Below are 24,079 nucleotides of genomic sequence, written 5' to 3'. Positions count from 1 at the left end.
TGTATATTTGGTATTACTAAAATATTTTAACTGGCTCAGGATTTCTTTATTCCTCTTATCTTTAAGGAAATGATGGCTGCTACCTTTCTCTCTCCCTTGCCATTCCCTCACGCCCTTTTCTGTTTTGTAGAGCAAGGCTTAGATCACATAGCAGAAAACATTCTTTCGTACCTGGATGCCAGGTCTCTGTGTGCAGCAGAGCTGGTATGTAAAGAATGGCAGCGAGTGATCTCAGAAGGAATGCTTTGGAAGAAGCTGATTGAACGAATGGTACGCACTGATCCCCTATGGAAAGGACTTTCAGAAAGAAGAGGGTGGTAAGTACTTGGGTTGCTTGTTCCCTTGAAAAAATTTCATTGACATAGAGTCAGCTTGATTACTCAAAAAGGCAATTATACTTGCAAATGTGCTGGCCTATTTTTAAAAAGAGGGGGGAAAATGAGTGGTCAGAAGTTGGAAGAAAAAAAGTTGTTAAAATTTCTCCTTCTGAAATGTGTATTTCCTTTATTAACTGTACTATGTAGTTTGAATGGGATTTGGCTTTTCAAAGCTATGTAGTTATGCTTTTTCCTTCACATTTTTCCTAGGTCATGATACCATTATCAAAATATAGATATGACAAAAATACGAAAAAGTCAAGTAGTGCCATTTTGCTGTTTGTTATTTCTTATAGTTGAGGAAGTAATCACAGTGATAGGATTTTTCAGAGAAAACTCTTAACTCAGATGCAGCTTTATAGCTAGCTCTATGCTGTATGGCCCAGTTAGCACAGAGAAAGAGAGAGATACAGACAGAGGTGCAGAAGTGGGGCTGTATTTTCCTTATGAGTGAGGGTCAGAGCTGTATTTTCCTTATGGGAGGAAGTTTGATGTGTACTAAGTTAGATTTTTCACAAAGCTACATTAGTGCTTTTTATTAAACTCTATGGAATGAAAGGCTAGATTGTTGTGTATTAAAACTGAGAAAACAGGAGACCAGGATCATATTAGAGAGCTGTGAATTGAGCTAAACTTGTCTCTAACATGTAAATTTTTCAGAAATCCTCCTTTTGAACTGTTAAAGCTTAATGCAAGTTAAAAGACATGAAAGATACATCTTTGTCAGCACCATGTTTAAATAAAATTCACCCTTTTATGTGCAAAAATGTAACATCTATTTGTTTTTATTTGCCAGGGATCAGTACCTGTTTAAAAACAGACCCACAGATGGCCCTCCAAATTCATTTTATAGGTCATTATACCCAAAGATTATCCAGGATATAGAGGTAACTTTATGTTTTATCTGTTTTATGGGCTCTTTGTGTCTTGTTCTCAACTTTTTATGTTACCTTAGAGTGTTCTTTTGTTCTAAAATCATAGAACTAATAATTTTTTTTTTAAAGTTGAGCTTTTGAAGTAAATGTGTCACCATGTATAATCTGCAGCTATTCTTCAGAGAAGATGTCTTTTGCAAAGAATATCTAACTTTTCTAAAACATGAAATGCTTCTGCAAGGCTGCCAGTTAACTCAAACCTTAATCTAAAATCATCTTTTTATTCTAATCTGATAAATTTTCCAAAATCCAAGGCCCTGTTTTTTTTAAGTAAGCATCCATTTACATTTTTGAGCCATCTCTAGAGAACTAGAGAAGGCACATTGAATTTCCTCTGTACATTACTCATAGTTTTTCATAAAAATGACTCAGATATCATTCTAAGCAATAGTTAAGTGGATTTTATAGGGCAAATTATGCTGCCCCTGGACTGTTTTGGATTTGAGCGTAACTTCACCAGACCAGTAAAACTCTGTAAACTTGATGAGAAACATTGGAGATGTTTGATACCGTTCATGTGTTCTAATTAGTTCAGTTTTACTATTTAGCCTTTTTCCTTGAACCAGGAAAGACATGCACAGGCATTTCTCATTAACTCTTTCACATGTGTTCTTGGCAGGTCTTGGTTACTTCACTGTTTCCTCCTTGGCAGAAAAGTTAGCCTTTGCTAGGCAATGCAATATCACCCATAAAGTTATACTCGGTTTCCCAAATGTGAAGTAATCCTCTCCCCCAGGTGATAGACATAAAAGTAATTGTGCCAGAATTCATTAACGGAAAAACATGTGCTTTTTTGGACCCCTCCCCCCTTCCAGGCAGATGTGAATAATGGAATCATTCCATTAATAGTAAATCTGAATGTGACTAGAATATCATTATTTAAAACACAAACTGTCTTGAGTAATCTGCTCTCTGAAATGATCTATAAAGTAACCCTTTAAGGATGTTAAATAAAAACTTTTGCTAGATAAATCATAAAGTTTAAGATGTAATTGACCATCTGCAATTCAAAACTTAGAATAAGTTGCCCCTACAGTGTTAGTGTTAACTTTAATCTTAGGTTGATGCGTGTGTGTTGTAGGGGAGATGGGCTGTCTCTTACCCCTAGGTAGTTGTTCTGAGGCATTGCTTATGTACACATCTTAGAAACTACATTACCTTCTGTTTCTTTTTCCCTTGATGAGGGGCAACTACAAAGTTATCTCCAGACTTCTTTGAATAATTTTACCAAGAAATTCTTTGAAAAGAATGATGTTTAAAGTTAATTATGAACAAACAGGAACCCTGGAAGAACTCTGATCAGGTTGAAGATATGGCAACATAGATTATTTTATTGAATCCTCGTGACTGCTGTTCTAATTGACAGTGTGAATTCAATATTCTGTGGCATGACAGTATGTGACACCACCTGCCATCATCATTTCCTCAGGCTGAAATGATATTTTAAAGTGGGAAAGGAGGCAGATGTGAGGGGAAACAGCTCTGGGGGAAAACTCTGTGTGACACACAATCTCTACATCATGGTGGTCTACCCAGTGGTTCTTAAAGTGTGGTTTGGAAAAACCCACTGGCTGGCCACAAAAGTCTTCTCCAGATTTTTGTGGGCTAGACCTCTTGATATAAGGGATGATGTTTATACTTTGGTATATGCACTGCTAGTAATAATAATAAAAGTAATGTACCACTAATAGCATTTACTTGTGCCAGATGCTTTGTTAACTACTTTATAATGCATTTTCTCATTTAACATTTTGGACAAAACATGCAAGGTAGGCCAAGTACTTATTTAAATTTGAGGAAACCTGAAAAGATTAAAAACGTTAAACAGTTTAGTCAGGATCACACAGCTAGTGGGTAATTGAGTCTGTGATCAGCCATATACCCTTCTATCCTTAATATGAGTTTTTCACAATAGACCACTGGTACCACATCAAAATAGATTTTTTTATTCCTGTTTTGGGAGTGTGTTTTATTCTGTCCAGAATAAACAATATAGAGAGTTCTGTGTAGAGATCTATGTAGAGAGTTCTTTCAGTGATCCATGGATCAAATGAGAGTCTCATGAGCTTGGCTCTGTCCATATGGCTGGTGTGAAATCCTCACAAGCAGACTATAATAATTACAAATACCCACTTCAAGTCCTTGTAGTGTATCAAACTATGTTGGGTGATTTACATAGATGATTGTTTTTTATTCTTAAAACAAGGTGCATGTTATTATCTTTATAATAAGGGGAAACTGAGACTAAAAGAAGTTTTAGAACTTGCTTTAAGTAGAAGAGATGGGATGGGATTTTTAACTGAGGTCTGTCTAGCTCTGTCTAGGCTGAGAGTTGTCATTTTCAGAGTGGAGAATTCAAGAAGTGAGGGAGAAAGAGGCATCTTTTATGCCTGCTGAATTTCAAAGTGGTCTTTACATCTTTCTCTAATTGTGTGACTATTCAGTGTCCTTGGCTGTTTGTTGAAAAAAGGGTATGAATTAAGATCTGATTAGTGGGCCCTGTTTTAGTTCAGTTATGAGAAAGTAGTAGGGTTTTAAGCACATTGCAGAAAGATAAATTACACGTGGAATGTCAAGTGGCTCTTTATGTCCCCCATCCCTCCCCAGTTGCCTGTACATAGCTTCAGAGTCTCTTATGTTTTTTTCCCTTGTACTTTGCAAGGTTGCCAGTTCACAACACCTTTTTTTCTTCTTTTTTTCCTTCTTCCTCCACCTTGATAGCTTGGCTTACGTGCCAGCTCCTATAATCTGTACATTGTCAGATTTGGCTCTGATGAGCAGAAAGGAGGCGTTCATCTTTGAATCTGCCCTTCTACATTGACCCACCAAAAATTGGCTTAATTTTCAGGGAAAAATAGAGAACCTGGCGTAGTGCAGCCAACTCATGTTATTCAGGAAATGAGGATGTGAGAAATGGAGTCTGGGGAGAATAAATATGTATTGTAAGCTTTCTGCAAAGGCTCGTCTCGCCTGGGTGTTCTTGCCGCACATAGAGAGGATTTAGAGGGTCTCTGAATTGAGAAGGAATTCCTAGAAAACCTGAGGCTCACTCCTAAAAGAAGCAGCCATGCTCTCCTTTGCTGTCTAAAGTCTTACTTGTTGTTGTTATTATTATTGTTGTTACCATTAATGGTGGGCTGACTGCTAGATACTTTGCTACAAGTGATTTAATTTAATCCTCAAATTGTCAAAGCTGAGATTTTACTCCAAAACTCATGCTGTTTTCACTCTAGCATGCCCCCAGGTATCCATTAACAGAGAGATGGGAGTTGTTATAATGGGTTTAGAGTTCTGGTATTCTGAACTTGGATTTTTCTCTTTTGCCATTTGAGTAGTGATAAACTCCTTCAAGTAATCTACCTTCTTCCTCTCTTCATTCATTGCATTAAAGCCTTTGAAGTGCTCTTCTTGGACAGACCACTGGGAAAATGATGGTGTGTTGTATCACACCTCTTAATAAGCCACATTTTATTCAGGGAAAGCAGGGAGCCTTTTTTGTGGTTTGCGAACCTGATATTAACATTGTCCTGACCAGAAAATGTCAAAACTCGCCCACCCACCCAGTTGTGTTTAGGCTTCTAAAAATAATGTTATTCCTCTATACTCAGACATCTGTTTTCACTCTATTGCCAATTTAAATGCCGCTGTATACTCTGTGTATCATGGCTACTTTCCCAGTATTTTGAAAATTTGCACAGGGTAAGGGGATTTTACAAGTTCTCAAAAACATGAAATATTCCTCTACAGTAGCCGTACCACATGATAGCTAAGTGAAATGATAGGTATCCACATAATTAAAGAGGTACACCTGTGTATGACCTCTATTCCTGCTGCTGACATTAAGATAATAGTTGGATTCCATTTGAAGGCTGAACCTGTCTTCCTGGGAACGTTTAGGGAAGGCTAAGGCTTGTTAGCGTTAAATATCAGCCTAGACTGAGACAATAGTATCTGGCACCTTTGTGAGAATATATATGTATTTGATGTTGCAGCTCACTATTATTTTTTGGTTAGTGTTTTCAACAACTGAAGAAGAGCATAACTGCTACCATTTGCTGGCACTATAATGAGAACTTACAGACATAATCTCATTTGAACCTTACAGAGGTTTTGAGGCAGTAGATACTACCATTCCCATGTTTACAGAGAGTGAAAGGCCTTTGCCAAAGTTGCTACTTGACCTAGGTATTTTCTACCACAGTGGGCTACCTGCCAGTTTTAAAGATCTAGTTTTTCTTTAAAAAACAAAAACAAACAAAAAAACTCCCTGGCTTTTAAGCATTCAAGTAAGAGTCAAGGTCATCAGACATCATGGTGTAGTTTTTTAGGTCAGTGTAGTTAACAGAAAGTGCTGCTTTCTTGTGCAGGTAGCCTTGGGAATTGAGAAGAGGAACTACCCAGGGTTGGTGCACAGTAGAGCGGTCAACTCCCTCATCTGGCTCCGAGTCTCTTTCATGGCTTTTCAAAACAAGCTACTCTTTGGGATTCAGGAAACTAATGATTTTTAAAAGTCCTAGGTGAGGACTTTCTAAAATGACACATTAAGAATTGGCTGACAAACTATTTCTTTTAAAATGCAGAAACTTATTTGAGAAAAGTAGGCTTTTTATAAGTGTTGAGAAGCTAAGCCATTTGCTAACTGCCGTTCAACTTAGAATAAAAGTCTGGTATCTAGCAGAGCTTTTGAGAGGTCCTCTTCCCTAGCTCTTACTGGAGGGCTGGGGATGGGGGTATAGCCCAGCCTTTACTGTTGTCGTCCTCTGTCCAGACATCTCAGCGGACTGATGTATCTTACAGGCTGAGTATGTAGCCTGACCCTGGCTCCTCTGTGTAGTCTTCTGTGCTGCATCTTCAGGGTTTTGGGTATGGTTAAAGATTGTAGCCACATCACCCACTTCTAGGAAACATTTTAGAGTAGTGGGAGAACATGTAGGAAATTCTTTTTGGTATAGGGATTCCCCCTACCCCCTCTTTTAAATTAAAATAATTGTTTTCCCCTCAAACTCCCATGTGATAGTAAATGTGCTTTTTCTTTTTTTTTTTTTTTTTTGAGACGGAGTTTCGCTCTTGTTACCCAGGCTGGAGTGCGATGGCGCGATCTCGGCTCACCGCAACCTCCGCCTCCTGGGTTCAGGCAATTCTCCTGCCTCAGCCTCCTGAGTAGCTGGGATTACAGGCACGCACCACCATGCCCAGCTGATTTTTTGTACTTTTAGTAGAGACAGGGTTTCACCATGTTGACCAGGATGGTCTCGATCTCTTGACCTCGTGATCCACCTGCCTCGGCCTCCCAAAGTGCTGGGATTACAGGCTTGAGCCACCGCGCCCGGCCTAAATGTGCTTTTTCTAGTCATTGAAATATAGAGTGTAACAAAGCTGCTTACTGATTCAGTGACTTTTTAAAGCAATTATATACCTCTTAAACCTAAGAATGGCTACATGAATTTTAAAAATAACACCTGATATATATGTAAAGACATACTATGAATTCATCACTGTAATACTTTGGGTTCACATGAAGTCATACATTCACTAAGAGTCACTGGCCACAAGTTAGACTTGTTAGCAGTACATCTGCCTCCTAAGTCAGTATTTTCCTGGAATGCTTAGCATGTTGAGATGGCTCAGTCACTATCTAAAAATATATTGTTTCTGTAAATGATTCCAGGCATTGAGTTCTGCTTAAGAAATGCCTGTATTCTAGACCTCTTTTTAAAAAGTTGCTTATCCAGAGAGATCTGTTGTCTGCCTTGACAGAGGTAGCAGAAGTGGGTTGGGTTAGTTTTCTTTTGGTTTTGAAATGTGCTTTTATCTGTCCAACACCTTACCAAGTCATTAGAGATGATGACCCAGGCTAGGAAGTTCTGACTTATGGCAGATGGACAGATGAGTATTTCCCCTCTCCTGGCATCTCCATAGCACCTCCTCGCATCTACTGAGTGTTGGAAATATGCCATCCTGCCCTCATGGATGTGTATGGGAGTTTCTTGAGGTTCTTAAGCACTGGGGCCACAAATGATGGAAATACTCCCTTTTTAAGTATATGAGTGTCGATATCTCCAACCGTCCATTTCCTTTTCTATAAAATGCAAACAATGATTCCTGCTTCCGAGTTATGATCAAATTAGCTACAAAACATATAAAGTGAGTGGCATAGTGTTAGGAAAACATAGTGCCTGGCATATAGCTTTCAGTAAATTTTAACATTTTAGAGAGCACAGAAACATACTGTCTTCAAAATAAAAAGAAATACAATTTGTTAGCTGTCAGCAGAGCCATTAATTAAATACCTATTGTGAATATCTCCTTTCTTCAACAAAGCAAATAATTGGGCTTTTAGTTGCCCAGAGATAATTAGCTACTCAGAGAGAAACCATATCCTGAACTGAAGTGTAGCAGGTTATGGCAATCCCTGTTGTCCCCTAATTTCAGGGATCAGGAATTCAGACTTTGGTTACTCTTAGTAGAGACATTGTATCTTTTGAGCCTTAAAAATCACTCATATCTGCTACCAGAGGTTAGGTCTTCTGGTGCTCTGGGCATGACCTATTTCTTCACTATACTTGGCCCAGTGGTCTCAGGCTATAGAGCTCCTTATCTCCCTTAAGCCCTGCAGCACTTAGAATTTTTATCACTCATTTGGCACTTACATTTTATCTGGAATTGTTACTGATCTTTTTATGTTCTGTGTGCACTGCCTCAAGAGGCAGGACCGTCTTGCTTTGTAGGTATTGAATGTTAGTAGCAAAAGCATGGGCTTTGGTCAGAACTGAGTGTGATTTCCACCTGGTCTGATTACTGATGTTGTGGCTGCAGGCAAATTGAACTCTGTTTTCTTGTTGTACAAAGGAAATAATAAGAGCTTCCTTCCAAGGTTATTGTGTAGATCGTTTAACCAAATAAACTTAGTTCAGTGTCTGTCTAGATCCAGACACTATGGGCCTAGGTATTGGAGTGCCGCCTCCCTGAATGCAGTATGCCTCCTGTTGTTCTTTTTATCCTCAGTGCCTAGCACCGTACCTGGAATATATAAACATCTCAGCAAATGTTGAATGAAAGATAAGAGGAACAAGAATCCAGGGCCAAAATGAGACATTACAGAAACATTAAGGAAGTTAAAAATGATAGCAAATAAAATTCTTCCTATTTAGTTGGCTTTTAGTAGTTGCTCAATATCTTTTCTCATTGATCAAGACAATCCGTTGTTTGGATGCATAGATTGTCAACATATGCTTAATGATGGTATTTTAATTGGGATTAGGGAGTGACCCAATGAGTTATTATTTATTTGCATATTTTGGGTGCAAATGGCATTCTTTAAATATACTGAATTCTGTCTAGGCCAGTTTTTTCAAGCCCAGTCCAAAACTCATTGGAAATCCTATGACAGTTGCCAAATGGGCAGGGAAAGTAAAGAAAAAATATTGTTGGGTTAATGTCTTACTTGGAAAAGAGCATAATTCCTATCCACAGACAGTTATACAAACCAAGATTGGGGTATCGGTGGTATGCTGTTTCTGGAAGCAACGCCAAAGTCTGAAACCTAGTAGAATAAGTTGATTCACAAAAACTCATCTCTTGCCTCCTTTTTCCCTAGACTATAGAATCTAACTGGCGGTGTGGACGACACAACTTGCAGAGGATTCAGTGCCGCTCTGAAAATAGTAAAGGTGTCTACTGTTTACAGTACGATGATGAAAAAATTATCAGTGGCCTACGAGATAATTCTATTAAGGTGAATGACTGAATTTTGTATGTGTTATTTTTAGAATCATGATTATGTGTTAGACACTAGATGTGACAATCTTTCCATTTACTTGAGATTGGTTTTTATCTCTTCCACTCAATCCTGGCAGCTCTCAGCGTAGTTCTAAAGAACTAGAGCCAGAGCATTTCCCCGTAACTAATACAGGACCCTGGACTGTCTCACTTCTTATTCTTCTCTAAGCACATTCACACTCTATATTCCATATTAGGTGTAAATAGAAAATATCCCAGTATCACAGGGCTCTTGATTACTTTACCAGCTGGTATTAGTATTGCTGGTTTTTAAACCAAAGCTGTTACCTTTTATAGTTTCTGAGAAGGACTTAGAGAATAATACCATAAGATAATAGAGCAACTTACATTGTTTTCATTCAGTTTTCAATAGTAGCTAGACTGGATTATTTCTCCATGTTTAATCTGTTTGATGGCTGATCTGATCTGATTTTATTTTACATTGTTTGTAGCTTATGTCCTCATATTTAAGAAAACATTAAGCTTTTTAAACTTTGTAGAACATATTTAAACTTAGAAACAGGGAAGTTTGCTCTTCTGTTGTGTAATTCTGTGAGTTTTGATAAACACACAGAGGTGTATAACTGTTACAACAATCAAGATATGGAGCAACTCTCTCATTCCCCCAGTTCCTTTGTCCTGCCCCTTTCTTTCCCTGGGCTTTTCTCTTTCCTGTACTTACCCATTCACTTGTTGAAGGACGTTTGTGTTGTTTCTAGTTTCTCACAATTATGATTAAAGCTACCATAAATATATACCTGTAGGTTTTTGGGGGAACATAAGTTTTTAGTTCATTGGGTGAAAACTGAGGAGTGAGTTGCTGGCTCATATGGTAAGCATATGTTTCACCTGCTAAGAAACTGCCCAGCTGTTTTCCAGAGTTCCTGTGCCATTTCACACTCCCATCAACAGTCATGAGAGTTTTGCTTTGTTGTTGCTGTTTCGTTTTGAGACGGAATCTTGCTGTGTCAACCAGGCTGGAGTACAGTGGTGTGTTCTTGGCTCACATCAACCCCTGACTCCTGTGTTCAAGTGATTCTCCTGCCTTCCTCCCTCAGCCCCCTGAGTAGCTGGGACTATAAGCATATGCCACCATGCCCAGCTGATTGTTATATTTTTAGTAAAGATGATGTTTTACCATGTTGCCCAGGCTGGCCTTGAACTCCTGACCTCAAGTAATGCGCCTTCCTTGGCTTCCCAAAGTGCTAGGGTTACAAGCATGAGCCACTGTGCCCAGCCTGAGGGTTGCTTTTGTTTTTTTTTGAGACGGAGTTTCGCTCTTGTTACCCAGGCTGGAGTGCAATGGCGCGATCTCGGCTCACCGCAACCTCCGCCTCCTGGGTTCAGGCAATTCTCCTGCCTCAGCCTCCTGAGTAGCTGGGACTACAGGCACGCGCCACCATGCCCAGCTAATTTTTTTGTAGTTTTAGTAGAGACGGGGTTTCACCATGTTGACCAGGATGGTCTCGATCTCTTGACCTCGTGATCCACCCGCCTCGGCCTCCCAAAGTGCTGGGATTACAGGCTTGAGCCACCGCGCCCGGCGAGGGTTGCTTTTGTTCTGCATTCTTGCCAGCCCTTGATAGTGTCAGTTTTTTTGATATTAGTCATTCTTTTTTTTTTTTTTTTTTAAATAGAGATGGGGTTTCACCATGTTGGTCAGGCTGGTCTTGAACTCCTGACCTTGTGTGTGATTCTCCCGTCTCTGCCTCTCAAAGTGCTGGGATTACACGTGTGAGCCACTGCGCCTGGTGATATTAGCCATTCTAATAGGTGTGTGGACATACCTCATTTTGCTTTAAATTCACATTTTCCCAGTGATGATAGTGAGCATCTTTTTATGTGCTTACTTGCCATCTCTATGTTCTTTGGTGAAGTTTCTTTTCAGATCTTTTACCCATTTTTAAAATGGGTTCTTTTTTTATAATTTGAGTTTTCAGAGTTCTTTATGTAGTCTAGATACAAGTCCCTTGTTAGATATGTTTTACTGATATTTTTCCCAATTAGTGAGTTATCTTTTCATTTTCTTAATGATCTCTTTAACAGTGCAAAAGAATTTAATTTTTTTGTTGTTGTTTGTTTGGTTTTGGTGTTTTTTGTTTTTGTTTTTTAGAGATGGAGTCTCATTCTGTCACCTAGGCTGGAGTGCAGTGGCACAATCTCGGCTCACTGCAGCCTCCACCTCCCAGGTTCAAGAGATTCTTGTGCCTCAGCTTCCCAAGTAGCTGGTACTACAGGCATGCACTATCACGTCTGGCTAATTTTTTATTTAGTAGAGACAGGGTTTCACCATGTTGGCCAGGCTGGTCTTGAACTCCTGGCCTCAGGTGATTTGCCTGCCTCAGCCTCCCAAAGTGCTGGGATTATAGGCATGAGCCACTGTGCCTGGCTGAAGATTTTAATTTTGATGAAGTCCACCTTTTTTCTTTTATGGATCATGCTTTCAATGTTATATCTAAAAATCCTGTCACAGAGTGTCTTGAATCTGTAAATTTACGTCTTTCATTCATTACATTTCAGAAGTCTTCAGCCATTATTTTTAAAAATATTTTTTCTGTATCAATTTCTCCTTTTGTTCCGAGACTCTAATCATATAAATATTAGATCTTTTTTAAAGTAAAGATGGGGTTTCATCATGTTGATCAGGCTGGTCTGGAACTCCGGACCTGAGGTGATCCACCTGCCTTGGCCTCCAAAGTGCTTGGATTATAGGCGTGAGCCACTACACCCAGCCAATATTAGATCTTTTGATATTGTTCCATATTGTTTTCAATTTTTGTTCCATTCTTTTCTGGATAATTTCTATTGGCCTATCCTCAAGTTGACTGAATTTTTCATCTCTTCATCTCTATTCTCCTGTTACTCACCCTGCTGCCATCAAGTCATTTTTTATTTCAGGTATGATAATAGTTTATAGTTTCTGTTTCTCTGCTGAGAATTACTCTCTTTTTCCTTTACTTTAAGCATGTCTATTTTTATCCAATGGAGTATAGTTAGTTGCCTAACGTCTTTAACCATGTCAGCATCTGGGTAATCTCCAGCTTGACATCTGTTGATTGTCTAGTCTCTGAGAATTGATCCTTTTTCTTGGTTTTTGTATGCTAGGTAATTTAAACTAGTATTTTGGGCATTGTGGATATTATGTTGTAAAGACTGTGGGCCCTGTAATAGTCCTCTGGAGAATGTATTTGGGTAAATGTGTTTTTAAGCAGATAGTCAACTTAGTTGCGTTCAGAACACAAGTTCTGTCTTGACTTCATCAGAGGGGCTGGGGGTATGGTTCTAATCTCTTTTCCACTGTTCAAAACCTTTGCCATGCCACTTTGGGTCTGTCATGGGCTTTCATTACTCAGAGGTTAGTCTGAGGCTTCAGCAGTGCCTTAAGTGTCAGCTCATTTAGACAGCCTTTGCTGTGCTGGTTTGGGTAAGCCCAAGTCATGTGTTGTTTGGGTTCTTTTATTTCCAGCTCTTTTCTCTTGGATTTCCCTAAGTCTCTTCAGCTCATAAGGACCTTTTCCTCTGGCCAGAAAAGTTGGGACACTCTTGGATTTTTGTTATATTTTCCACTGTTCTGCAGTGTGTCTCCATGACTGGGGCATAAGCCCTGTGAGAAAAGAGAGAAAAGAAACCCCAGAGATCTTTTCTAGCCCATCTGCCTAGAAAGAGGGATTTCTTTCAGAATTTTAGCTGCATATATTGCTATTTCACTGTAGAGCTTCCTGGTCAGGGCCTGCCTTTGAGCAAAAGCCACAATAGGAAGAAAAGGGAAAAACTGGGTGTGGTGGCTCATGTCTGTAATCTCAACACTTTGGCAGGCCATGGCAGGTGGATTACTTGAGGTCAGGAGTTCAAGACTAGCCTGGCCAACATGGTGAAACCCCATCTCTACTAAAAATACAAAAAAATTAGGTGGGTGTGGTGATGGGCACCTGTAATCCCAGCTGCTCAGGAGGCTGAGGCAGGAGAATCACTTGAACCCAGGAAGCAGAGGTTGCAGTGACCCGGGATCCCACCACTGTACTTCAGAGCAAGACTGTCTCAATTTAATAAAAAAAAAGAAAAAAGAAAAGAGAAAACAACAAACAAAAATAATGGTAAATTCACCCCCATGCAGATTGTTTCTTCCAAGCTTGACCCATTGCCACATCTACCTTTTACTGCCTCTCTAGACCCTTACTTTTCAGAGTTCTCAACCAGTTTTTATCAGGAGTCAACTGGAGAGATAGATTGTAGCGGGCTTTCTCTGTCTTCGTCCTGTTTTCTGTTATTGTTCTACTTTGGGTAAAATGAAGTTTTTTTGCTTTTTGTAAATAATTTTTTATTTTTTGTTTTTTAAAAAGTGAAATAGTGGAATTTTAGTACTTTTAGCTACCTAGGGCAAAAGACACTCTGAATTATAGAATATAAGAAACTGTTCTGTTGATTTCCTATATGTATGGCAATATTTGCCAAAAGATATTCTGTGGATGTGAATCTAGAGGATGTTAGCAGGCAGTCTAGGCAGAGAATAATGCTCTCCAAAGAAGTTTAGATAACATTACACACTGTATCTTCAGCTTAGAAATCCACAGGATACAGTAGCATATGAAGGCTTTGAGAAGTCCTGCAGTAGAGACACTGTTTCCCAAGTTCCAAAACTTATTTGAACACATAACTGTATTTTTAAATTTTTTTAAATTTTTTTTTTGGAGACAGAGTCTTGCTGTGTCGCTTAGGCTGGAGTGCAGTGGTGTGATCTCAGCTCACTGCAACCTCCACCACCCGGGTTCAAGAGAGCGATTCTTCTGCCTCAGACTCCTGAGTAGCTGGGACTACTGGTGCCCACCACCACGCTTCTGATTTTTTTGTATTTTTAGTAGAGACAAGGTTTTACTATGTTGGCAAGGCTGGTCTCAAACTCTTGACCTCAAGTGATCAGCCTGCCTCAGCCTCCCATACTGATGGTATTACAGGTGTGAGCCACCATTCCTGGACCGCAGAACCCTATTTTTATGTATACTTGATAGCCCTAACCTATGGCCACCATACTCTAGAAAATGTGACATATGCTACTATTTAATCCTGGTGGTTTTTCTTTAAGGAGTAGATAAAAATGGTTTATATCAACCTTGCCAAAGCATTGTCTGGCTGTGGGCTTGTAATTCATTTACACTAGATGTGTTTTCTAAATAATTCTCTTAATTGAGGCACGCCCATTTGACTTACAAGACATAGAATAGTAGAGCAGAGATTTGAAGAGATTATCTGGATCAGTGGTTAGAAACTTTTTTTTTTTTTTTTTAACTGTGTTCTGCACCAATCCTTGATCACTAATCACTTTAAAAATAACCCAGGCTCCATTAGGTCAGAAGTGAAAAGCAAGCTTTGCTATCGTAGAAAGACATTATACTTCAATGTCTACAGCATTTATAAAATCTTGATCACTTGCAGTACGCTGTAGGAACACTGCAAATTATGACGGTATTGTTGTACATGTCAAGAAATAGGTCCACAGAGTCTATTTTTAATAGTTCAATCTTTGAACAGATTAATTTCCATCTCTCATTAGATATGAACAGTACTGATAACTTGGAAACACTGGAAAGATTAAAAGTAGGGAGTGGGTTTGGTATATAAGAAGTTGCTTCTTGTCCTGACAACAAGTAAAAATCTGAACAAACTGAAAAATGAACCGTTCTACTTAGATTCATAAGAGAATCTAGAGGTCACAGGAGAAGCTGCTGCCCCACAAATTGGAGAGACAGACAGATACAGAGAATCATAACTCACTGGAGCAGAAACATCTGGGAGAACCAGTGCCTGGGTAGGGTAACCTGAACTGTAATTGAAATATTGCTGGAAGCTTAGTGTGGGACAAGTCTGAGAAATAAAAGCTGAGGAGGACCCAGTCATCAGGCATCCCCACCACACTTTTGTGCCAAGAGCTCTACCAGGTTCTCACAGTGATTATCACAGAAAAATCTTGAGCTTCCAGCAGGGGGAAGGGAAAAGAAATCTTTTTTTTTTTTTTTTTTGAGATGGAGTCTTGCCCTGTTGCCAGGCTAGAGTGCAGTGGTGTGATCTTGGCTCACTGCAGCCTCTGCCTTCCAGGTTCCGGTGATTATCCTGCCTCAGCCTTCTGAGTAGCTGGAACTACAAGTGTGTGCCACCATGCCTGGCTAATTTTTGTGTTTTTAGTAGAGATGAAGTTTCACCATGTTGGCCAGGATTGGTCTAAATCTCTAGACCTCATGATCCGCCTGCCATGGCCTCTCAAAAGAAACCTTTTTAACTATACCAGAGTATTCTGTACTTCTTAACAAGGTCTACCTTCAGTAGAAACTGCTTAGCCAGAGCCTAAAGTGCTGAGATTTTATAGAACCTAACTGACCTGGGGAAGGGAAATACACAATTCCAGCTGCTTCATCCATTTGGTCCCACCTAAAGGGGTGAGGGAGAACTGAGAAGTACTTGTGAAGTCGAGGTAAAGGCTCACTAAAAGACTGAGAAGACCTAGTCATGGAACTATAGAACACTTCACTTCTTTTGAAGGCCTGTGTATAGCATTTTCTTTTGTCCAGTACTTCATGACTACCTATCAAGAAAAAAATTACAAGGCATAGTAAAAGACAAAACACACACATCCAACACAGTGTGAAGAGAGGAAGTGTCAGAACCAGACTCAGGTAAGATATGACAGGGCTGCTGTTGTTATCAAACTAAGAGTTTAAAAGAACTTTGATTAATATGCTAAGAGTTTTAATGGATAAAGTTGACAGCATGCAAAAACAGATGGGCAAATGAAAGTAGAGTGATAGAAATTCTAAGAAAGAACCAAAAAGAAATGCCAGAGATAAAAACACTGTAACAGAAATGAAGACTACTTTTGATAGGCTCATTGGTAGACTGGATACATGGCTGAGGAAAGAATCCCTGAGGTTGAGGATAGCTCAATAGAAATCTCTAAAATTGAAAAGCAAACAAAAAAGACTAGAAGAAAAAAAAAAACCCCAAAATACCCAAGAATTGTGAGACACCTACAAAGGGTATAACACACACTTAATTGGAGTACCAGAAGGAGAGATAAGACAGGAAATATCTGAAACAGTAATAACTGAGAATCTTCCCAAATTGATGTCAGATACCAAACAACTGCAGAGCCAGCTGCTCAGAGCACACCAGTCCGAGTAAATGCCAAAAAACAAAAACAAAAAATAAATTAAAAAAAAAAACAAAAAAACCCAAAACCAGTATGTAGGCATATCATATTCAAGCTACAGAAAGACAAAGATAAAGAAAAAAATCCTGAAAGAAATCAGAAGGAAAAAAAAAACAAACTGATAAGAGGATCAAAGATAAGAATTCCATCTGATTTCTCCTTAGAAATCATGTAAGCAGAAGAGAGTAGAGTGAAATATTTAAAAATTTGAGAGAAAAAAAATCACGTAGTTATTCTTCAAAAGTGAAGGAAATGATGGCAGTGATTTCATGGAAGTAGGGAGGGGTTAAGATTATTTTTAGTATTACAAGCTACACTATCTGTGAAGTAGTGTACTGTTATTTGGAAGTGGACTTTGATTAGTTGCAAATGTACATTGCAAACTCTAGGGTGATCACATAAAAAAAGTATAACAGGGCCGGGCGCAGTGGCTCAAGCCTGTAATCTCAGCACTTTGGGAGGCCGAGGTGGGTGGATCACGAGGTCAAGAGATCGAGACCATCCTGGTCAACATGGTGAAACCCCGTCTCTACTAAAAATACAAAAAATTAGCTGGGCATGGTGGCGTGTGCCTGTAATCCCAGCGACTCAGGAGGCTGGGGCAGGAGAATTGCCTGAACCCAGGAGGTGGAGGTTGCGGTGAGCCGAGATCGCGCCATTGCACTCCAGCCTGGGTAACAAGAGCGAAACTCCGTCTCAAAAAAAAAAAAAGGTATAACAGATGCTAAGAAAGGAGAGAAAATAAAATCATTTAAAATGCTCAGAACCAGAAAAGACAGAAAAAGAGTAGAAGACAGAAATAGGAACTAAGAACAAGGGCAACAAATAGAAAACAGTGACAAATATGATAGATACTGATCTGACTATATTGACGATCACTTTGAATGTCAGTGGCCTAAGTGTACCAATTAAAAGACATTGTCAGAGGGTATCAAAAAGCAAGACCCAACTATGGTTGTCTATAAGAAACTCATTTTAAATACAAAGACACATAGAGATTATGTAAGTGAATGGAGAAAGATAGACCATGCTGATACTTCATGAAAAGAGAGCAGGAGTAGGTATATTAATTTCAGATGTTCAAAGAATTGGTTCCAATCCTTTTGACACTATTCCAAAAGATAGAAAAAGAAGGAGCCCTCCCTAATTCATTCTATGAAACAGCATTACCCTAATACCAAAATCAGGAAAGGACATAACCAAAAAAGAAAAACTATAGACCAGTATCCTCAATGAACATAGATGCTAAAATCCTTAACAAAATACTTGCTAACCGAATCCAACAATGTATCAAAAAGTTAATCCACCATGATCCAGTAGGTTTCATACCAGGGATGCAGGGATGGTTTAACATATGCACGTCAATAAAGATGATACACCACATAAACAGAATTAAAAACAAAAATCACGTGATCATTTTAATAGATGAAGAAAAAAGCATTTGACAAAATCCAGCACCCCTTTCTGATTAAAACTCTCAGCAAAATTGGCCTATAAAAGACACACCTTAATGTAATAAAAGCCTACAACCAACATAATACTCAATGGGGAAAGCTGAAAGCATTCCCTCTGAGAACTGGAACAAGACAAGGATGCCCACTTTCACCACTCCTTTTCAACATAGTACAGGAAGTCCTAGCCGGAGCAATCAGACAAAAGAAAGAATCAAAGGGCATCCAAATCAGTAAAGAGAAAGTCAAACTGTCACTGTTGGCTGATGATATGTTTACCTTGAAAACCCTAAGGACTCTTCCAGAAAGCTCCTAGAACTGAAAAAAGAATTCAGCAAATTTTTCAGATAAAAGATTAATGTACACAAATCAGTGGCTCTTCTGTACACCAACAGTGACCAAGCGGAGAATTAAATCAAGAACTCAACCCCTTTTATAATAGCTGCAAAAAAATAAAAAGGAATATACCTAACCAAGGAGTTGAAAGATCTCTTCAAGGAAAACTACGAAACACTGCCGAACGAAATCATAGATGACATGAACAAATGGAAACACATCCCATGCTCATGGATGGTAGAATCAATATTGGGAAAACGACCATATGCCAAAAGCAATCTACAAATTCAATGCAATCCCCATCAAAACACCACCATCATTCTTCACAGAATTAGGAAAAGCAATTCTAAAATTCACATGGAACCAAAAAAGATCCCATGTAGCCAAAGCAAGACTAAGCAGAAAGAACAAATCTGGAGGTATCATACTTAAGCAGCATGGTACTGGCTCAAAAATAGGCATATAGACCAATGGAACAGAATAAAGAACCCAGTAATAAACCCAAATACTTACAGCCAACTGATCTTCAACAAAGCAAACAAAATCCCAAAGTGGGGAAAGAACATCCTTTTTGACAAATGGTGCTGGGATAATTGGTAAGCCACATACAGGAAGGTGAAACTGGATCCTCATCTCTCACTTTATATAAAAATCAACTCAATATGGATTAAGGACTTAAGACCTGAAACTGTAAACATTCTAGAAGATAACATTGGCAAAACCCTTCTAGACATTGGTTTAGACAAGGATTTCATGACCAAGAACCCAAAAGCAAATACAATAGAAACAAAGAGAAATAGCTGGGACCTAATTAAACTAAAGAGCTTTTGCATGGCAAAAGGAACAGTCAGCAGAGTAAACAGACAACCTATATAGTGGGAGGAAATCTTCACAATCTATACATCTGATAAAGGACTAATATCCAGAATCTACAGTGAACGCAAGCAAATCAGTAAGTAAACAATCCCATCAAAAAGTGGGCTAAGGACATCAATAGACAGTTCTCAAAAGAAGATATACAAATAGCCAACAAACTTATGAAAAAATTTGCAACGTATGAAAAAATGCTCAACAAACATGGAAAAAAGAGAAATGCAAATCAAAACCACAATGCGATACCACCTCACTCCTGCAAGAATGGCCATAATCTAAAAACAGGAGATGCTAGTGTGGATGTGGTGAACTGGGAACACTTCTACACTGCTGGTGGGAATGTAAACTAGTACAGCTGCTATGGAAAACAGTGTGGAGATTTCTTAAAGAATGAAAAGCAGAACTACTGTTTGATCCAGAAATCCCACTGGGTGTCTACCCAGAGGAAAAGAAGTTATTATTCAAAAAAGATACTTGGACATGCATGTTTATAGCAGCAGCACAGTTTCATAATTGTGAAGTTGTGGAACCAACCCAAATGCCCTTCAGTCAACGAATATATAAAGAAACTGTGATAGACACACACATATATACATGATGGAATATTATGCAACCATATAAAGGAATGATTAACAGCATTCATGGTGACCTGGATGAGATTGGAGACTATTATTCTAAGTGAAGTAACTCAGGAATGGAAAACCAAACATCGTATGTTCTCACTGATGTGTGGGAGCTAAGCTATGAAGACACAAATGCACAAGAATGATGCAATGGACTTTTGGGGACTTGGGGGGAAGAGTGGGAGGGGGGTGAGATATAGAAGACTACAAATACAGTACAGTATCTGCGGGTTGGGTGATGGGTGCACCACAATCTCACAAATCACCACTAAAGTACTTACTTCTGTAAACAAATACCACCTGTATCCCAATAACTTATGGAGAAGTCAAAAATAAATAAATTTTAAAAGCCAATAAAAAAAGGCTAGAAACTAATACAGTGACCAATCTGATACCACAGTGGACTTAAACTAGAAATCAGTAACAAAAAGAAGCTGGAAAAGTGCCTAAATACTTTAAGTAACGTAATTCTAAATAACGTAAAGAAGAAATCTCAGGAAAAATTTTTAAAATATTTTGAGGCTGGGCACAGTGGCTCACGTCTGTAACCCCTACCCTTTGGGAGGCTGAGGTGGGAGGATTGCTTGAGCCCAGAAGTTCGAGACCAACCTGGGCAACATAGGGATACCCTGCCAAAAAAAAAAAAAAAAAAAAAAAATTAGCTGGACGTTGTGGCATGTGTCTGTAGTCTCAGCTACTCAAGAGGCTGAAGTGGGAGGATCACTTGAGCCCAGGAGGTTAAAGGCTGCAGTAAGCTGTGATTGCATCACGGTATTTCAGCCTGAGTGACAGTGTTAGACTCTCTCTCTCCCCCTTCCTCCCTCCCTCCCCGTGTGTGTGTATGTGTGTGTGTGTGTGTGTGCATGCGCATGTATGTGGGTGTAACTAAATGAAAATGAAAACCCAAGTTATCAAAATCTGTGAGATGCAGTGAAAGCTTAGAATTTTGCAATTTTGAGTGCATATATTAGAAAAGAAGAAAGACTAAAATCAGTCATGTAAGCTTCTACCTTAGAAAACTAGAAAAAGAGCAGATTAAATCCATAGTAAGCAGAATAAAAGAGTTAATGAAAATTAGGGCAGAGATCAATGAAATTGATAACAGGTAATCAATAGAAATAATTATGGAAATCAAAAGATTTATCTTTGAAAAGATGAGTAAAATTGATAAGCCCCTAGCTATGCTAGTGTAGGAAAAAAAGGACTCAAATTCCTAATATAGAAATGAAACAGGAGATCACTATAGATCTCATGAATGTTAAATGAATAATAAAAGAATATTATGAACAACTCCATGTCCACAAATTTGATAATTTATCTGAAATAAATTAATTCCCTGAAAGACACAATCTGCCAAAATTGTCATAAAAGCAAATGGATAATCTGAATAGGTCTTTATCTATTGAAGAAATTGAGTCAATAATTAATTATCTTTCAAAACAGAAAGCACTAGGCCCAGATTGGTTACTGGTGAATTCTTCCAAACATTTAAGCAAGAAATAACACCAGTTCTCTACAACCTCTTCCGAAAGATAGAAGCAGAGAGAATATTTCCTTGCTCATTCTATGAGGCCAGCATTACCTTAGTACTGAACTAGACAAAGACATTATAAGAAAAGAAAACCACAGACCAATATCACTCATGAGTGTGGACACAAAAATCCTCAACAAAATATTGGCAAACCCAGTCCAACAATATATTAAAAGATGCATTAAATATGAACAAGTATTTCTCCCAGGTATGCAAGGCTTACCTTCACATTTAACCTTCAAGAATCAATTAATATAATCCATCATATCAATAAGCCAAAAAAGAAAATCATATCAATAGATGCAGAAAAGGCATTTGACAAAATTGAACACTCATTCATGTTAAAAACCCTTAGTAAACTATGAATAGAGGAGAACTCTTTCTTAACTTGATAAAGAGTATCTACAAAAAGCGTATAGCTGATATCATACTCAATGCTGAGAAATGTGAAACTTTCTCACTAAGATCAGGAATAAGGCAACGATGTCTCTACTCACCACTACTTTTCAACATTGTATTAGAACTAGATAACACAGTAAGACAAGAGGAAATAAAAGGTATACAAATCAAGAAGGAAGAAGTAAACCTGTCTTTGCTTGTAGATGACATGATTGTAGAAAACAAATGAAAGCATCAGCAAAAAAAACCTCCTAGAACTAATAAATGATTATAGCAAGGTGGCAGGATACAAGGTTAATATACATAAATCAGTTGCTTACCCATATACCAGCAATGAAACAAGTGGAATATGAAATTAAAAACACAGTAACATAACTGCATGGTGGCTCATGCCTGAAATCCCAGCACTTTGGGAAGCTGAGGCATGTGGATCATCTGAGGTCAAGAGTTTGTGACCTGCCTGGCCAACATGGTGAAACCTTGTCTCTACTAAAAATACAAAAATTAGCTGGGCCTCGTGGCATGTACCTGTAGTTGTAGCTACTCAGGAGGCTGAGACAGGAGAATCGCTTGAACCTGGGAGGTGGAGGTTGCAGTGAGCCAAGATCGCACCACTACACTCCAGCTTAGGTGACAGAGCGAGACTCCATCTCAAAAAACAAAACAAAAATCACAATAACATTTATATTAGCATCCCCACCCCAAAACAAAAAACACAATAACATTCCTATTAGAACTCCCCGACCCCAAATGAAAAACTTAGGTATAAATCTAACAAAATATTTGTAAGATCTATGTGACGAAAACTATTAAACTCTGATTCAAGAAAGCAAACAGCTAAATAAACGGAGAGATATTTCATGCTTATGGGCAGGAAGACTATTGTGAGGATGTCAGTCATTTCTTCCCAAACTGGTCTATAGGTTCAATGCAGTCTCAATCAAAAACTGAGCAAGCTATTTTGTGGATATCTACCAGCTGACTTTATATGAAGCAAAAGCCAGCATGGATATTGAAGGAGAATAAAGACAGAGGATTAACACTACTCCAGGAATTACTGTAAAACTGCGGTAATCACGATGGTGTGGTGCTGGCAACAGAATGGACAGCTAGATCCATGGAAGAGAATAGAGACCCCAGAAATACATACCTTCACAAATATAGTCACCTGATCTTTTACAAAGGAACAAAGGTAATACAATGGAGAAAAGATAGTCTCTTCAACAATTGGGGCAGAAGCAACTAAACACCATATTGCCTCCCTTACTCCCAAGTAATACAGACACAGATCCTATATACTTCACAAAAATTAAAATGGATTAAAGTCCTAGATGTAAAACAAAACCATAAAATTTGTAGAATACAATATAGGAGAAAACCTACATGATCTTGAGTTTGTTGGTGACTTTTTAGATACAATGCCAAAGGCATGATCCATGAAAGAAAGAATAAGCTGGACTTCATTAAAATAAAAAATTTCTGCCCTATGAGAGACATTGTCCAGAGGATGAAAAAACAAGCCACAGACTAGAGAAAATATATGCGAAAGACATAGAAAGAGCTCTTGAATCTCAACAGTTAGAAAATTAATTAACCTATTAAAAAAAAATAAGGCATAGACCTTAACAGACATGTCACCAAAGAAGATACACAGATGGCATATAAGCATGTGACAAGATGTTCCACATAAGTCATCAAGGAAATGTGGATTATAACAATGAGAAACCACTACAAACCTGTTAGCATGGCCAAAATCCAGAACACTGACAACACCCAATGCTGGCAAGAATGTGGAGCAACAGGAATAGGAACTTTAATTCATTGCTGGTGGAAACACAAAATGGTACAGCCACGTTGTAAGGCAATTTGGCAGTTCTTTCAAAACTAAACATACTTTTACCATATGATCCAGCAGTTGTGCTACTTAGTATTTACACAACGGAATCAAAAACTTATGTCTACACAAAAACCTGGACCCAGATGTTTATGGCAGCTTTGCCCATCATTGCCCAAACTTGGAAGCAACCAAGGTGTCCTACAGTAGGTATATGGATAAATAAACTGTAGTACATCTAGACAACGGGTAATTTTCAGCACTAGAAAGGAACATATATCAAGCCATGAAAAGACAGGGAGGAACCTTAAATGTGTATTACTGTATGAAAGAAGCCAATCTAAAAAGACTACATACTGTATGATTCCAACTCTGTGACATTCTAGAGAAGACAAATCTGTGGAAGCAGTAAAAGAAGCAAGAAAAGGAACACTCAGGAGTATGAAAACAACCATTAATAACAATCTACTTCCTTTAATCCTTTTCCCCTTTTCTGCAATATATGTAGTCATTGTGTCACTTTATAGATAATTTTTATTCTGATTTTTTAAAATGCTTAACTTTGTAACGAAGCATGATATTTTCTCATTAAAAACTCTTCATAGTTTACTTTGAGACTTTTATGAAATGTTGGACATTTTATTTCCGGTTTTTTATTTTTGTAAACATAGGGGTATGCATTTTTAAAAAGTCTTAATGGTTATGTTGGCATGTTGCTTTCCAGAGATTGAGCCACTTCTTTA

The 24,079-nt window shown here is 38.4% G+C and overlaps 1 protein-coding gene across 9 annotated transcripts in view; it reads left to right on the top strand.

Annotated features, from left to right (window-relative positions):
• The window catches only part of FBXW11 (F-box and WD repeat domain containing 11), a 150,659-nt gene that overhangs the window by 109,056 nt on the left and 17,524 nt on the right, over positions 1-24,079 (top strand). For all 9 annotated transcript variants that reach the window (XM_032260347.1, XM_032260345.1, XM_032260343.1 and 6 more), the window contains 3 exons: positions 131-317; positions 1,174-1,264; positions 8,910-9,047. In XM_032260347.1, coding sequence (XP_032116238.1) covers positions 131-317; positions 1,174-1,264; positions 8,910-9,047 — 416 coding nt within the window. The remainder of the gene's footprint in view (positions 1-130; positions 318-1,173; positions 1,265-8,909; positions 9,048-24,079) is intronic.

The sequence above is a fragment of the Sapajus apella genome, unplaced genomic scaffold (assembly GCF_009761245.1).
Source record: "Sapajus apella isolate SASKATOON/1434 unplaced genomic scaffold, GSC_monkey_1.0 scaffold117, whole genome shotgun sequence".
In the NCBI taxonomy this organism is placed as follows: Eukaryota; Metazoa; Chordata; class Mammalia; order Primates; family Cebidae; genus Sapajus; species Sapajus apella.
This window is presented reverse-complemented; position numbering and strand designations above follow the sequence as displayed.